This window comes from Cavia porcellus, unplaced genomic scaffold, assembly GCF_034190915.1.
Source record: "Cavia porcellus strain 051 isolate PalLab524CR breed Dunkin Hartley unplaced genomic scaffold, mCavPor4.1 scaffold_4, whole genome shotgun sequence".
NCBI classification, from domain to species: Eukaryota; Metazoa; Chordata; class Mammalia; order Rodentia; family Caviidae; genus Cavia; species Cavia porcellus.
This window is the reverse complement of record NW_026947487.1, coordinates 101,754,180-101,770,288: the sequence shown is the minus strand read 5'-3', so window position 1 is coordinate 101,770,288 and position 16,109 is coordinate 101,754,180. Positions and strand designations below refer to the sequence as shown.

Genomic DNA, 16,109 nt, shown 5'->3' with positions numbered 1-16,109 from the left:
AAAGAACCTGAAGAAAGACACTAGAGCTCATAAACTAATTTAGCAAGGTTTCTAAGTACGAGATCAACACACAAAAATGAGTCGTGTTTCTATGTACCAGCAATGAACAACCTAAAAAGGAAATAAAGCAATTGTATTTACAATATCAACTAAAAGAATTATAATGCTGAGTAAATGTAACTAAGGACATAGATTTGTTCACTGAAAGCTATGAAACATCACTGAGGCCCACAAAGTAGCGTTCGCCCAGTCCCAGCCCTAGGGAAAGTGAGGCAAGAGGAGAGCTGGGGCTACCAAGTTCAAGGCCAGCCTCAACTGTACAGTGGAACCCTGCCTCAGACAGACAGACAATCAATAAAACACTGCTGAAATTAAAGAACATCAAAATAAGTACATTGTTGAGATGTCAATGCCATCCAAAGTGATCTACAGATTCAATACAATCTTTATCAAAATTCCAAAGATTTTATACAAACAGAAAAGCTGATCCTCAAATTCATATGGAACTGCAAAGGACTCAAAAGTCAAAATCATTTTGAAAAAAAAAATGAAGTTGGAGAAGGCTGGGGATTTAGCTCAGTAGCCTGCCTGGCAAGTGTAAGGTTGTGAGGTCAATCCCTGGTATTAAAAAAAAAAGAATAGGGGCTGGGGATTTAGCTCAGCGGCATAAGCGCCTGCCTTGCAAGCAGGCAGTCATGAGTTCGTTCCCCGGTACCGATAAAAAAGAAAAAGACAAAAAATAAAAAGAATGAAATTAGAGAATCTATACTTTCTGATTTCAAAATTTATTACAAAGCTACAATAAACAAAACATGATATTGGCAAAAGGACAGACACAGCGAAGGAGCAGAAATGAAAATCCAAAAATAAATGCATACATTATGCCCAACTGGTTACTAACAAGGATGCCAAGTCCATTCACTGAAAAAAATATTAGTGTTTTCAAACACAAAGAGCGCTGGGGCAACTAGATTGCCACATGCAGAAGAGTGAAACTGACCTCCATCAGGATACCACAGAAAAAAAAATTAACTCATGGGGCTAGGACTGCAATTCAGCGGTAAAGTACCTTGTAGGGACAGACAGAGCCCTAGGTTCAACCCCTGAACAAAAAGCAAAAGCCCAAAAACTCTCAAAGTGGATTAATGAACTAAATACCATAACTAAAGGTCATAATGTTCTCTATCTCTCTCTCTCTGTTGTTGCTGTTTTGAAACGGGGTTTCACAATGCAGTTACATGCATGTACCACCACATTGGGCCTAAGGTTGTAACTAGGAAAAAAAAATTGATAAATCTTCATAACCTTGGTTTTGGTAGTGGAGCCTTACATATGACACCAAAAGCATAAAGAAGAAAAAAATGTATAAACTCAACTTCGAACTCCTAATTTTTTTTTTTTTTTTTGGTACCAGGGATCAAACTCATGACCTTGCATTTACCATGCAGGTGCTTATGCTGCTGAGCTAAATTCCCAGCCCCTCTCAACTTTACCAAAATCAAAATCTTTTCTCTATGTGAGGCTCTGAGTTTGACTCCCAGTACTGGAAAAAAAAAAAAATAAGAAATTTTTGAATATCAAAGGACATCAAGAAAGTAGAAAAAAGTAGGCTATGTGAGCCCATGTCAGTAATCCCAGCTACTCTAGAGCTGAGGCAGGAGAAAGGGTTGGGGACATGGCTAAGTGGCAGCATTCTCCTGCGTTTCATCCCCAGAAAACAAAGTGAAAAAACAAACCACAGAATAGGAAAAAATATTTGCAAATCATATAACTGTTAAAGGACGATATTCAGCATACATGAACAAGTTCAATTTAACAATAAAAAGGCAATCCAATTTAAAAATAAGCAAAGAACTTAAACAGACATTTCTCCAAAGATACACAGATGACCAGTAAACACATGATAAGATGCTCAACATCAGTATTCATTAGGGAAATAAAAAAGAAAAGAAAGAAAAAGTGCCAAGGACAATAAATACAAAGAAACAGAAATCTTTAAGCCCTGCTGATGGTAACATAAAATGCAACAGCTGCTATGGGAAACAAGTTAGGGGTTCCCTGAAAAGCTATCATAGAATTACTACAAGGCCAAAAAATGGAAATGAGCCATGACTATCACTGGATGAATACACAAAATGTTAGCCTTAAGAACAAATAAAAATTCGACACATGCTATAATTTGATGAATACTGAATGCATTATGCTGTCAAATGCAAAAACACAAATATTGTATGACTGTATTTATATGAGGTATGTAGTTAAATTCACTGAAATAGTAGAATAATGGTAATGGGGTGGGGGTGGAATTATTGTTTAATAAGAGTTGCCACTTACAATAATGAAAAATTCTGAGACGGATGGTAGTGATGGCTGCACAAAACTGTGAATGTACTTAGTGCCACTAAACTGTATACCTAAAAATGGTTAGAACCAGTAAATTTTATGTTACATATATTTCACCACAGGAAAAATTTAAATACATATGCTAACTGAAAGAAACGATACAAGAAGACAAGTATTATATGATCCCACTTAATATGAGGCACTAAATAGGCAGACTCATAAGTTACAGTATATCAGAGAGTTTGGGGAGAGTAATGGAGAACTACTATACAGTTACAGAGATTCCATTCAGGGTAATGAAAGTTTTAGAAACAGATGGAATGACATTAAAACACTGATGACTTTAGCTGTCCAAAGCATGTGTGGTAGAGAACAGAAGTCCTTGATCACTACTGAAGTTCAGTTACAGTAGTAACTTAATTTGTTTCATGTTTCTGGGGAAGGTGGCTGCATTAGTGTTTGTCACCTGATGGAGAGTTCACCAAACTGTTCTCGCATAGAAGTGTTCGTGAAGGCATTACTCTACTTAGTACTAGTGGAAAGAGATCAGAAAATATATGCTTTAGTAAAGAAAAAACAAAAAGAAAAAAAGAAGCTAGGTATAGTGACACGTGATGGTAATTCCAACCACTTGGGAAGCTGAAGCAGGAGTTCAAAGCCAACTGGGATAATTCAGCAAAATTCGGCCTCACAAAACAAAAAAAGTTTGCTCTTCCCTTTTGTTGCTTTTGTTGTCTTCTGCCACCATGAACTGTTGCCCCTGTGCCATACCACCCTGCCTTGGAGCCAGCTGACTATGGACTGAAACCTCTACAAACTGTGAGCTAAATAAACCTTTCCCCCTTTAACTTTAGATATTGGGTTATTTTGTCTCAGCAAGGAGAGAAAAGTAACTAAAACAGAATTAGTATATTTTGTTTTCTCCCAAATAGTAGTTCATATTGGTTCATTAAGAGGAGGGAACTATGTATTCATTAAATATGCCTTTTAGCAGAACTAAACTTGCCTCACAGAAATAACTGTCTTTCTTTAACTTGGTCACTATGTTCTTTAATTCAAGTCTACTTACTGTATAGACTGCTGGGCTTTACTCTTAGTGGTTTGTTTTGTTTGCCTGTAAGTTTCTTAACTATCACAGTTCTAATGTTTTATAGTGCTGACTACAAAATAGACAAGATTAACTCTAGGATTCTATATAAACAGCCCAAGAGCCAGTCCCTCTAAATCTGATATTGCTCAAATTTAGCAAGAAGGGCTTATGACACTGACTCCAATCATTGTCACACCCTCTCCAACATTCTAACTGACCATCACCAGGAAAAGCTATCTCAGTACAATAGAACAAGATTGCAGATCGTTAAATGCCACTGCCTTCAGAAAAGAAGAAAATGCATTTAAAGATGGGAGTGGGGGAGGAAATTTGCAAACATCAAAAAATTACCTGCATGTCAACCCTACCAAAAGAAGTACAGCTGCAGAGGTTATGAAAGAGGCTTCTTATCCATCTAGCAGGTGTAACGGTTAGGTATCTCCTAACTTTGGTTTTCTTTTATATTTGGCTTCACAGTCTTTAGCAATATTTTTTCAGAATCAAGCATCTAGCTTCCCTTTGCTTATGTTTCAGCTACCTTTGATGGAATCTATGCACCAATTCACTGTTAGAGAACCTAGCCTGATGTAGCGCCTCAAGGCCCTCAAAACTGAGGGCTGAAATAAGCAAGGGGAAAACTGTAACCAGCTCTGCAAAGCGGAACTTTAAAAGTTAGACTTTCGTCTTTTAGAGATAAGCAACTTCTCCAAATTCCCTCCTGTGAGCACATAATCAACACCCCTTCATGTACCCTGGCATCATAACTTGAAGTTAAACAAAAACTTAAATATCACATGGCTTCTCTTATATGAGAAACGCGAATTATAAATAAAAAGCAAAACAAAAGATAGATGTAGGGAGGAGTACGGAGGTAGATCTTTCTCAAATGGGAAGGTCAAGACATTGGGGGGGATAAAAACGGAATTAAGATACATTATATACATGCACCAACTCTACACAAGGAATGAAAACTGTGTACTGCAAATGTGTACTAATAAAAATAAAAATAAAAACTCTTTTCTCTAAAGCCCAAAAGAAGTGACAGATTTTGCAGATGCTGGCCACAGAAAAGGGGACAATGAGCTAAAGGTGGTTGGCAGCAATAAAGCGGGTGTGCGGATACTGTCTCTGCATCCCCTTCCCCTCCATTCCTTACTATAAACCACCCTTGCCCAAGGGAACAACTGGAGATTTGGTTTGAGGCAAAGGGGCCCCTCCATTTCCTTGGAGCTAGCATTGAGTAAACGCTTACTTTTTTACCAGAATAGATGCCTCCTTTGACTTGGTCAGTGGCAAATGAACCTAAGCATATGAACCTAACTAGCCAGCAACATGATTGTCAATCCAAATTACCAGGGAGGCCAAGGCAGAAGGCTGCTTCAGCTAGTCAAGGTCGAGGCCAGTGTGGATAACACAACAAAACTCTGGCTCTCCAAAAAAAAAGAGAATACTTAATACATTTGTACATATACGGTTATGCACAAGAAAGGTACAGAAAGATGCAAATAAATTCTTTGGATTAAAATAGTTTTACCAATCATTAATCAAAAATAAAACTGGGCCGGGCGGGGCAGCACACACCCCAGCACTCTTGAGGCTGAGGCAGAAGAATCACTTTGAGTCAAAGCCAGCCTGGGCTACAAAGTGACTTCAAGGCCAGCCTGAACTGCATAGCAACATCCTGTCTCAAAAAGACAGAAGAAAAAAACAAAAACAAAAGTAAAAAAATGTCAACCTGTAGATGAAGGATATTCAGATTAAGAAATCCTTACTAAGAGAAGCTGGAAGTGATTTCTGATTGTAAATATGAAAAACTAACAGCAACCCTATTCTTCTAGACCAGCAGGCCAAAAACTTTGTGGTCATTTTTGCCTCCTTTTCCTTTCATTCCCCAAGTCCAGTTCATCATTAATCTTACTAGTTTTACCATTACAACACATTCAAAATCTGACTCTTCTCACTACTACCCATCGCCAGGGTTCTGGTCCAAGCCACTACCCCTTGCCGGAACTACCAAAGCTTCATGACTCGGCTCCCCAATTCTACTCCCTCCTTTGACTCATTTCTCAACAGTGTCACCATTGAACTAGTAAGATGAATCATGTCAGAACAAAACGAGAAGTCTGTCCTGAAACATGCAGTGCTGCACATGAGCAGCATTAAGCCGCCCCAAGGCACACTTCTACCCCAGTGATTTCTACCTCAGAGAACAAAAGTCAAAGTGCTTCCTAAATTTCCCAATCATTTTACTGCTCTCCAACCTCCCGTTGTAGGCCCACACTGTCATCTCCCTGACTGCTCCTCAGGACAGCAGATGTACTCCCACGCTCCTTTTAATATGCACTCTCTCTGCTGCTCCTCTGGCAGGTATCCACAGGGCTAGCTCCTTTACCTTACCCCCAGCCTTTCCTCTGTCCATCTTCTTAAAGCTATCTTTGGTCTTTGAACCTAAAATTTCAACCCTTCCTTCTCACGTGGTTTCTCTACACACACATCTCACAGTTCTTCTCCCTGCAAGTCTTCCTCAAAGCACTGCTATCTACCACTATGTATTTATTTATTTACTGTTTATTTTTCTGTTTCCTAGAAATGTAATCTCCTGGAGAACACAAATAAACCTCACTACCTACAACAATATCCTACACAGAATAAAGGTTTAATATTTGATTTGTTTTGGGTTTTTTGGTGTTGTTTGTTTGTTTTTGAGATAAGGCCTCACTATGCAATCCAGGCTAGCCTTGTCACCATGTATCCCAGGCTGGCCTTAAACTTGCAGCAATCCTTCTGCCTCAGTCTCCTGAATACTGGGATTATAGTCATGTGCCATCACACCCAGCTTTAATATTTAATTAAGTGAATGAATGTAAATTTAGAATGAACAAAACAGAGACAGAGACTACAAAACAGACCAACTAAGAATAGCCAACCTCAGGTAAAGCTTTACAGATCAAGCTTCAAGGGAAGCCTTACACACCAAATGTCACTGGCTGTTTTAACACCTGGCAAAACAAGATTTGCAACAACTACTTGAGATTAATGTTTTCTACAATCATGAGTGTTCCTTCCAAACTCACTATCTGAATTAAGCAAGAAGAAATTCTGTGAAAATAAAACCACAAATGAACGATGCTGAACAAAACTTAAGGTTATAGAGGACATAGCTAACACTAAAATTTTGAGGTAATGCTACGGAAATAAGAAAAATGAAGGGATCTGTCTAAACCAGCCTCTGTCACTAATTAATTGTATCTCTCTGAACCTGTTTCTTAGTTAAAATAAAGATTACTCATATTACATCCTATTATTATCAACTAGTTGTGTTGAGGATGAAGTTAAGGATGTAGTTCAGTGGTTGAGAGCTTGCCTTCCATGCATAGACTCTGGGTTAAAGTCCCAGCACTGTTAATAAATAAATAAATAAGGCATAACAGGCTATAAGTTATTCAAATCTAACAAGTTACTGAATTCTTGAGGTTGGCTTACTGTGCACAATGAAGATTTATTAGCACAACATCCTTCTTGAGTTTTAAAATTTTTTACAGAATTATCAATCAACTGTATGCATGCACCAAATTTCTCTCCTAGCCCCCAAATTAGCAGAAAAAAAAAAACTTTACTAGTATATTTGCCTCCGAGAAGAAAATGGAAATGAACTTTTTTTCTGTTACAATAAGGTTATATTGACAAGGTTATTACAAGACATTAAGCACAGCCAGGTGTGGTGGTACACACCTGTAATCCAAGTATTCGGGAGGTTGAGGCAAGAGGATAGCTGTGAATTCAAAACCAGCCTGGGCTGCACAGTGAGTTCAAGACCAGCTTGGACTATATAACAAGACCGTGCCTCAAAAAAAAAAAGATAGAAAGAAAAGAAAAAACACACTTAATGCCTCAAACTAATCTTCAGTAGTGACAAACCAGTGAAGTTGAGAATGACAAGCAACAGAGCAAGTAGCAACTTGTTAGTGTAACAGAAATGCTCTATTTCTTTTTTTGTTTTGTTTTTGGAGTTTTTCTCTTGTTGTCGTTGTTGTTTGTTGAGACTGGATATCACTATGTAGTGCAGGCTGGTCTGGACCCACTATGTAGCCCAGGCCAGCCTCAAACTCACAGCGATCCTCCTGCCTCAGCCTTCAGAGCGCGAACGTGAGACCACACCTGGCTTCTATTTTTTAACTGGGGTTTTGATTACACGGTGATTGCATTTGTCAAAACTTATCCAACTGTACCAGTTTAATGAACACAATCAACTCACACCTCAAGTTTTAAATAACTGAAACAAGTCTGCCCGATTTCTTTAAAAAAAATAAACATCAGTTGCACAATGGTCTCCAAGAGAACTTATGCAACGCGATCAAACAAAACAGGTTGACAAATTTTTTTAAAAGGTGAGGGAACCTAAATCAGTGACAAAAAAAAGAAAAAAAAAGGGGGGTCAACTAAGGCTCTTTCTGGTCCTAAGGTCAACTCATGATAGAAGAGAAAAAACCAGCAGCAGCATCACCCATTAAAGAAAAAATAGAAAAAAGATTTTCAAAAGATATTATTTCTTCTCCCCAAAAGGTATTACTTCAGAAAGCATACTGGAAAGAACACTGAGAATGAGCACTTCAAACCTGTGTTCTAACGGATCCAGGCCATTAACTGTATGACCTTGAGCGTCCTCAGCCACCCTGGCCTCAGTTTCCCTTTCTGTAAAATGGAGACAATCATGGCTTAAAGTTTAACCTAGCACAGAAGTGCCTAACACATCAGTAATACATTGCAGAAGAGACGGAAATTTTGTGCTGGCTGGAAATGCAAGCAGACCAAAGGCCCCCTCCTCAGTTTCTTAGGGTGGTGGTCGTTTGTTAGTCCTGCCGCCCTCAGCCAGGGCTCTGTAGCACTCTGCGCAGCTCTTTCACCCCTCATCCCTGCAGGTCCCGGGGGTCTCCCACCTCGAGTGTCCCACCTCGTTAAGAAAGGGGGTGACATCGTAGACTCGCCCGTGGATCACCAGCCATAGTTCCTTCAAAGAGTTGTGCTTCGCCACCTCCTCCAACCGATAGTAGGTGACGGTGGTCTCGCCGCCCTGTCCTTTCTCGCCGCTGCTGCCACCCTCCACGGTCGCCATTGGACCCAAGATACTTCCTCACCGACGTTACCTGGGTTTCTACCGCTAAATTTCCCACAGACAGAGCACGCTCTCCGCCCTCCTCGGCTTCCGTAACCGGGTTAACCTGGTTCGAGATCCAACTAGCCAATCAGAGTCGTCCAGTCCCTCCAACCTTGCCAATCAGATACTGAGATTTTGGAACGGCGCCTAAAGGGACCGAGTTGGAGGGCGTTGACTCAGAAGAGGTTCCGTTTCACCGTTTTTGTCCGCGTGCTTGCGTAGTCTTCCGAGAAGGCACCAAGTCTTTAGAATTTCCCTGAGTCCCGCTTACTTTACCTCCACGCGAAACTCTTTTTTTTCTCCACACAGCCGGTATCCAGGTCCAGCTTTAAATCTTTGCTATCTCCAGCCCTTGATGTGGGGAATTCACTTCTAAGGTCCTGTTTTCTCATCAGTAAAATGTGATAACTAAACTCTGTCTTACAGAGGGAACTGGCAAATTAAAGACTTTTAACATAGTGATCACTACAGCAAGAATAGCGGATATTAGGAATGCAGGACGACTGGTCCGAGGCCTTAGGGCAGATATTTAGAAAGAAAGGAAATAACCCTGTTTCTACCATTACTGAGAATCTGATTTTTAATCAAATTCTTCAGTGATCAGAATCCATCTACACTTTTTTGAGACAAGGTCGCACACTGTAATATAGGCTGGCCTTGAACTCACTGTGTAGCCTAGGCTGGCCTCAGTTTACAGAGATCTTCCTGCTTCAGCCTCCCGGTGCTGGGATTATTGAAGGACAGCACCAAGCTTGGCTAGTCTTCTAGTTTTTCCGCGATCTAAAATAGAACTCACCTTAATTGTCCCCCGCTAGAGGTTTTTGGTATTTTGAAATTCCAAGTGTGGAGAATGTGCAAGTGTTTGCTGAGCTATTTATTTTTAACTGTCATTAAAACTGACAGATGATTATCCTAAAACGTCACTTCCCTTGTCTCACTCTCAGAGACTACCATTTGGGACTCCACAATCATTCGCAGTCTTTTCCATCATTCCCTTTATAAGCCTTGTGTACCACGCTCTGACTCCTAAGCCTGCTGGAGTCACATTGTGATCATTCCCAGGTCCACACAGTTAACATCTCCTCCTCCCACTGACTATTCAGCTTCTCAAATTCCTCCTCTATTTCTTCCTTTTTCATTAAATTGCCCACCGTTCTGAGCTCCATTGGTTCGAACCTTTCTAATAAACTATTTTAGGAAACCCACTATATCTGTACTTTTTAACTTTGAGTATCTTACCTTCCTAATTAGACTAAAACCATAAAAGCAATCTCATTTGATTCTTAAAATCTTCTGCAAGTATTTATATTCATTTCAGCGATACTTACTGAAAATTTACTGTCATAAATCCTGTCATACATCCAGGCATGGTGATGCACATCTGTAATCCCAGCACTCGGGAGGCTGAGGCAGGAAGATCCACACGAATTCCAACTAACCTGAACTACCCAGTGAGTTCAAGACCAGTGAGTTCAGGACATAGTAAGACCCTATATCAAAAAAAAAAAAAAAAAGATAAAATGGGACAATCTCAGCAAAGAAAGAGGCTAGAAAAATATATTTGGAGTGCAGCAAAGGGAAAAGCAGGCATGCAGTTGGGGTAGGGAGAGATTTTCAAAACTAGCCAAGTGTTTGGGGTTTCTTCCAATAGCAGGGTCTCTACCGGCTCCTTGAGAGGGTTCAGCAGGTGACAGGACTTCAGAGACCAAGAGTTATAATACATACAGGAAGGCTGAACTCTGGACACCAGAATGTGGAGGTCGTCAGCTGTGCAGCAGATCTCTTGTAGAGTGATCAGTGTGAACTGAAGCAAATGACCCTTCCTGAATGTCACACTATGTAAAACCTTTGAGTAGGAAAGGAGCATCAGTGAATGATGAGACTGAATTTGTAAGTATCATTAGTATCATCCTAAAGGCATTGGAGTTATTGTTTAAGCTTCTATAAAACACTTTAAACAGGTAAATTGAAAGAATAATATAGTAAACTCTCAAATACTTTTTACTTGGATTTATCAAATTCTAATGTTTCAATATTTTATTCCACATATATGTATATGTATATATTTTATTGTTCATTTTTGATACAGGGTCCTGCTACATAGTTCAGGCAGTCCTTAAACTCACTATGTTGCCCAGGCTGACCTTGAACTCACAGTGATCCTATAGCCTTAGCCTGTTGAGTGCTGGGATTACAGGTTTATACCACCACACCTGGCTTCTCCCATATATTTTTATTGTTGTGTATAGTGTTGAGTCATTTGAGACATCATGATACTTTACCTCAAAATAGTTCTGCATGTGTCTTCTAGGAATAAGAATGTATTGTTACATAATCCCAGAATAATCGTCAAATTCAGGTACTTTAACATTCATACAGAGCTATTACCTAGAGCACATATAGAACCAGCTATCCAGAAGGCTGAGGCAAAAGGATCACTTGAGCCTAGTAATATGAGCCTACCTTGGGCAATACAAAAAGACACAGTATCCCAAAAATAAAAACAAAACATCAAAAACCATGTTATTTAAACTCTCTTATTATTTTATAATTATTACATTAATGTCCTTGTGGAGTTTGATAGCTAATATGTATAACTGATGATCCAATCTGAGGTCATATAATGCATTTATTTATGTCTCTTTAGTCTCTTTTAACTAGAACCTTTTTTGGTCTTTTTCCTTCATAACATTGACATTTGTAAAGAGTATAGCCTTATACCATAATGTACCACAAGTGAAATAAGTCAGACACACAAACTTAAATACCACTTGGCTTCTCTTGTATGAGAAACCCGAAATATAAATAAAGAGCGAAAGAAAGGGAGGTGGATTTTTGCACGTGGGAAGGGCAGGCACTAAGAGATAGAGGGCAGGGGAAGGAGGAACCAGGAAGGGATAATAAGTGTGTTATGGGCAAGGGCCAACTCCACAGGAAGGGGATGGCTCTCTACTACAAATGTACTAATAAATAAAAGTTGAAAAAAGAATGTAGCCTCAAATTGAATTTAACATGGAAAAATTGTGGCCTAACTATATTGATTACAAATGCATTTTCATAATTTATTACACATGTTAGACACAGCTTGCAGTCTGGAATTCTTTCCCCATCAGACATAAACTTGGTGACCTTAGGCAGGTTTCTCAGTATCTTTTTTTGCAGTTGGATACCCACATGTTCCAGCACCAGTTCTTCATTGAATCATTTTATGTCTTTGTTGAAAATTGACTGGCTGTGTAAGCATGGGCCTCTTTCTGAACTGACTGTGCTGTTTCAGTGGCATATTTGTCGCACTAGAGGTAATTTCCACATGTTTTCGTGACTGTAGCTCTGCATGAAGTCAGGCAGTATAAATCCTCCAGCTTTACTCTTCTGTTTCATAGTTTTTGCTGCTGTGCATCCCTTGCACTTCCAAATCTTAGAATAAGCTTGTTGAGCCAAGTGAGTGGGTTCAACCATTAGTGATAACTGATGATAGCATGTGCCCCTGGTGAGATGATGTAAAGGGGACTTTGCTACCACAGCATCCTTTCCCAAACCCTATCACTACAGTCTAGTTATGAGAAAAACCTTACATACACCCAAACTGAGGGACAGTCTATGCAAGATGCTTGGCTAGTGCTCCTAAAAACTGTTATGCTCATTAGAAAAAGCAAAAAGGAAAGTGAGTGTTGTCAGAGATTGCAAGGAAAACAATTTAATAAAGGACACATAATTTATAACATTATTTTATAATAGTCACCCAAAGAGTCAAACATGAAATAATGCACAAAATTTGTCCACGTACTAAAGACTCAAAAAAATCCAGCGAAGCGCCCAGATCCCATAGCATCATCCTGCATGAGTCCAGCTGAAAACCTAGAGCCTATGACAGTGTCTCATTCAAGTCTGTTTGATGGCTCTGCACTGGGAAAGTCCAAAGGTCAGCGGTGAAAGTCAGAAAGTCTGTGTCAGTGGGGAGAATAATCTGTGCCAGTAGGTTGAAGGTTCTGCACTGGAGCCAGGAAGCAAAGCCCAAAGTAACAACCAGAACTCCCCTGAAAGTACCACAGCCATCCTCAGGGACAAGGTCCCAAGCTCCTCCAACGATGAAAACCAAGTTCTTATCAGGAAGTCAGCATGACAAACTTCTCCTGGAATTTTTTCTGTCTTTCTCTCTCTTTTTCTTTTTCTTGTTTGCTTGTTTGGTACCAAAGATCAAACTTATGACCTTGCACTTGCCAGGCAGGTGCTTGTGCCACTGAGCTAAATCCCAGCCCCCTTCTCCTGGAATTTGAACAGCACATATCTTCCCCTCCAGAGCCAGGAAGTGATGTTCAAGTAAGGACCAGAGCTCCCCCAAAGTGAGTTGCAGCCATTTTCAACAACAAGGTCCCAAGCTGCCCTGATGATAAAAACAGCCATGTTCATATCACGAAAGAAGCTCAACAAGCTCCTCCAGGAGAATCAACAACACCACTTCTTCCTCTCCAGTTCTCCTTTTTATGCTGTTGGCAACAATCCTCAGGTGGGTCCTCCACACTCCGCGCCACGCTGATTCATTTCAGCTGGTGTTCCAAGCTGACCACCACTTATCACTCCCACCACAGTGAGAAATCGTCATGGTAGACCCAACTGTGACAGCTAAATGCAATGTGATATCCTGCATTGCATCCTAGAACAGAAAAAGGACATTAGGGAAAAAACTAGTAAAATCCATAGAAAGTTATAATAGTATACCAAAAAAAAAAAAAAAATAGTATACCAGTAGTGAGTTCTTAGTTTCTGACATGGTAATGTCCGATATTAACAGCAGAGTTGAAGATGTAGCTCATTCCATGAGGCCCTAGATTTGATCCCAAACACTGAAAAAAAATTACCTATGGAAAACTGAGGGAGGGGTATGCAGCAACTTGCTCTACAATTTTTGCAACTTTTCTGTAAGATGTACCTAAAATGATTCCAAAATTTTAAAAATCCATTTATTGACTTCTGTAAAGGGGCTATTGATTAATTTACGGAGCATACACAGCTTTTAAAAAATTTTTAATTCACACAAAGTAGTCGTACATATTTATCAATTACTATGTGACAGTTCAGTAATGTATGCAATGTATAACAATCAGATCAGGGTATTAACATAGAAGACATTAGTAATTTCTTTGTGTTGGAAACATTCAAGACCTTCTCTACTAGAAATTTTGAAGTATTGAATTAACTGTTGTTAACCAGTAAAACGATTTTGCTATAGAATGTTGATAGTTATTCCCCCTATCCAGTAGAACCCCTGTATTTGTTAGCCGTGCTCTCTCCGTGCAGTTTTACACTATGTTCCTGCTCAGGCACTGGTGACCACTGTTCTAGTCTCTGTTTCTTTAAGATCAGCTTTTAAGCAAGGCCAAATGTCATATATATGGAGGGGCGGGGATTGTTTCTGGTCTTTGCGACAGGGTCTCTCTATGTAGTTTAGACTAGCTTTTAAACTCAGAGCAATCCTCCTGCCTCAGCCTCCCCAGTGCTGAATTACAGGTGTACACCACCATGCTCAGCTAAGATTAAACATTTTAATAACTTTAATTCTTTCAGTGCATTAAACATCCCAATGATGTTCTCCATTTATTTCAATGTTTTAAATTTATAGTTTTCAACAGCATTCTTTCATATCTTTTAAAAATTTATTTCTAAATATTTTATGTTTTTATGCAAGTGGAATTAATTTTTCCAATTGCTTGCTTCCAGGATAGAGAAATAGTGTTGGTTGTATGAACGGACCTAGTATCCTATAACTTTGCTAGAGTTCTAATGGTTGTTTTGTAGATTTCTACCAACTATCTCTGTAATAAGCACATTGCCATCGTGCTAACAGGACAGTTCGACTTTCCAGCCAGGGTGATTTTTCCCCCTCGTGTTCCTGCACTGGCTAAGCCACAATGCTGACTAGAAATGGTAAAGTGGGCATAGCTGTTTTGCTCCCAACCTTGGGAGGAAAACATTCAGTCTTTCCTGGTTAAATATGATTTTTCTCTTCATGCCCTTTATCAGTTCAAGAAAACTTACCTATATTTCTAGCTTCTTGAGTTTGTTTTATTTTTAATCAAAGTGAATTGAATCTTGTCAAATATTTTTCTGAATTATGATTATTAGTTTTCTCCTTTATTTTGTTACTATGAAGAATTACAATGAATAGTTTCCAAAAACACAACCATTTTTGTGTTCCAGAAATAAACCCCATTTTGTTATGCTATTAGTCCTTTTATATTCTGTTCAATTCACTAACTTTTTTTTTAACTAGAGCTTGAACCCCAGGGCCTCACACATGCCAGGTCAGCGCTTGATCATGAGCTACAGCCCATGCTCCACCCCCTCACTTGCAAATTTTTTCTTCAATCTGACTTTCTCGGTATATTTTAGATACGTATAATGACCACTTTCATCACAGAGAATTTGTACCTAAACGATATAACTCGATTCTTTTTGTTCCCATCCCCCTACCCTCCCTTCAGCCCCTCCTCCCCTCCCCATTTACAAAAGCTCTTCTCCATTTTTCTTTTTTTTCTCACTTTTTAAAACTTTTCCCTTCTTTCCCTTCTCCTCCCCCTCCCTCGGGCTCCTCCCCATGTGAACATCTTCTTCCTGTTTCAGGATACCTACTGTGTACTTTGATCCTTACTTACATTTTCTCCTTCTCACACCACAGAAAGTGCAAGATTTCCACATGTGTCTGACTTAGGTCACTAAACAGTATGGTCTCACTTGCTAATTTTTTCTGGCTAGAAGCTTTATTGTTTCATAAATAAACATTCTATGTTCTTTGAGATGGTTAAAAGTTATTTCCAGATTACTGCAATAAATATTTATCAATAATAGCACTCATCTCAGTAATCATATAAAGCTTCTTCTCATCACTACAGACTTCCAATTCAGTGTCAGAAAACTAACAAATGTCCTGATCACGTACTAAATTTTGTTAAAAGGGTATTTACTTCTATATTTTTAAAGAATATTAGTCCATGGTTTTCCTTTCTTGAATGTCTTTGACACTTTTTTCCAAACTGTTTGAGTAGCTACAGCTCAGACTCTGTTGTGTTTTTTTTTTCTTTGTTTGTTTGTTTAGTTTTTTTGGTTGTTTTGTTTGGTTTGGTTTGGGTTGGTTTGGTCTTTTTGAGAGAGGGTCTCACTATGCAGTTCAGGCTGGCCTTGAACTCACTTTGTAGCCCAAGCTGGCCTCTAACTCAGAACAATCCTCCTGCCTCATCCTCTGGAGTGCTGGGATTACAGACACGTACCACCACACCCAGCTCAGACTCTGTTAACTAAGTAAAAATTTAGCATAGTGCCTGCCACAAAGAGGCTCCTGTAAGTGCTGATCTCTTGGAGGTTGTACTTTCCAGATTTGCTAAGTGTGGCCTTGTTCTTAAGGACAAATGGCTCTTACATTTAAAATATCTTCACATTTTACTCCTGCTACTTTTACATGTAGCTCTGTCTTCAGATTGTCTAATGTGTGCTCCATCATTTATCTCAGATAACAGTAAGCTTATT

General features: G+C 39.3%; 1 protein-coding gene across 1 annotated transcript in view; it reads right to left on the bottom strand.

The window, feature by feature from the left end:
* LOC100722999 (cytochrome b5 type B) overlaps window positions 1-8,641 on the bottom strand; it is a 31,395-nt gene extending 22,754 nt beyond the window's left edge. The window contains exon 1 of the mRNA XM_003471983.5: window positions 8,385-8,641. Coding sequence (XP_003472031.1) covers window positions 8,385-8,546 — 162 coding nt within the window. The 5' untranslated portion in view covers window positions 8,547-8,641. The remainder of the gene's footprint in view (window positions 1-8,384) is intronic.
* Window positions 8,642-16,109: the final 7,468 nt, after the last annotated feature.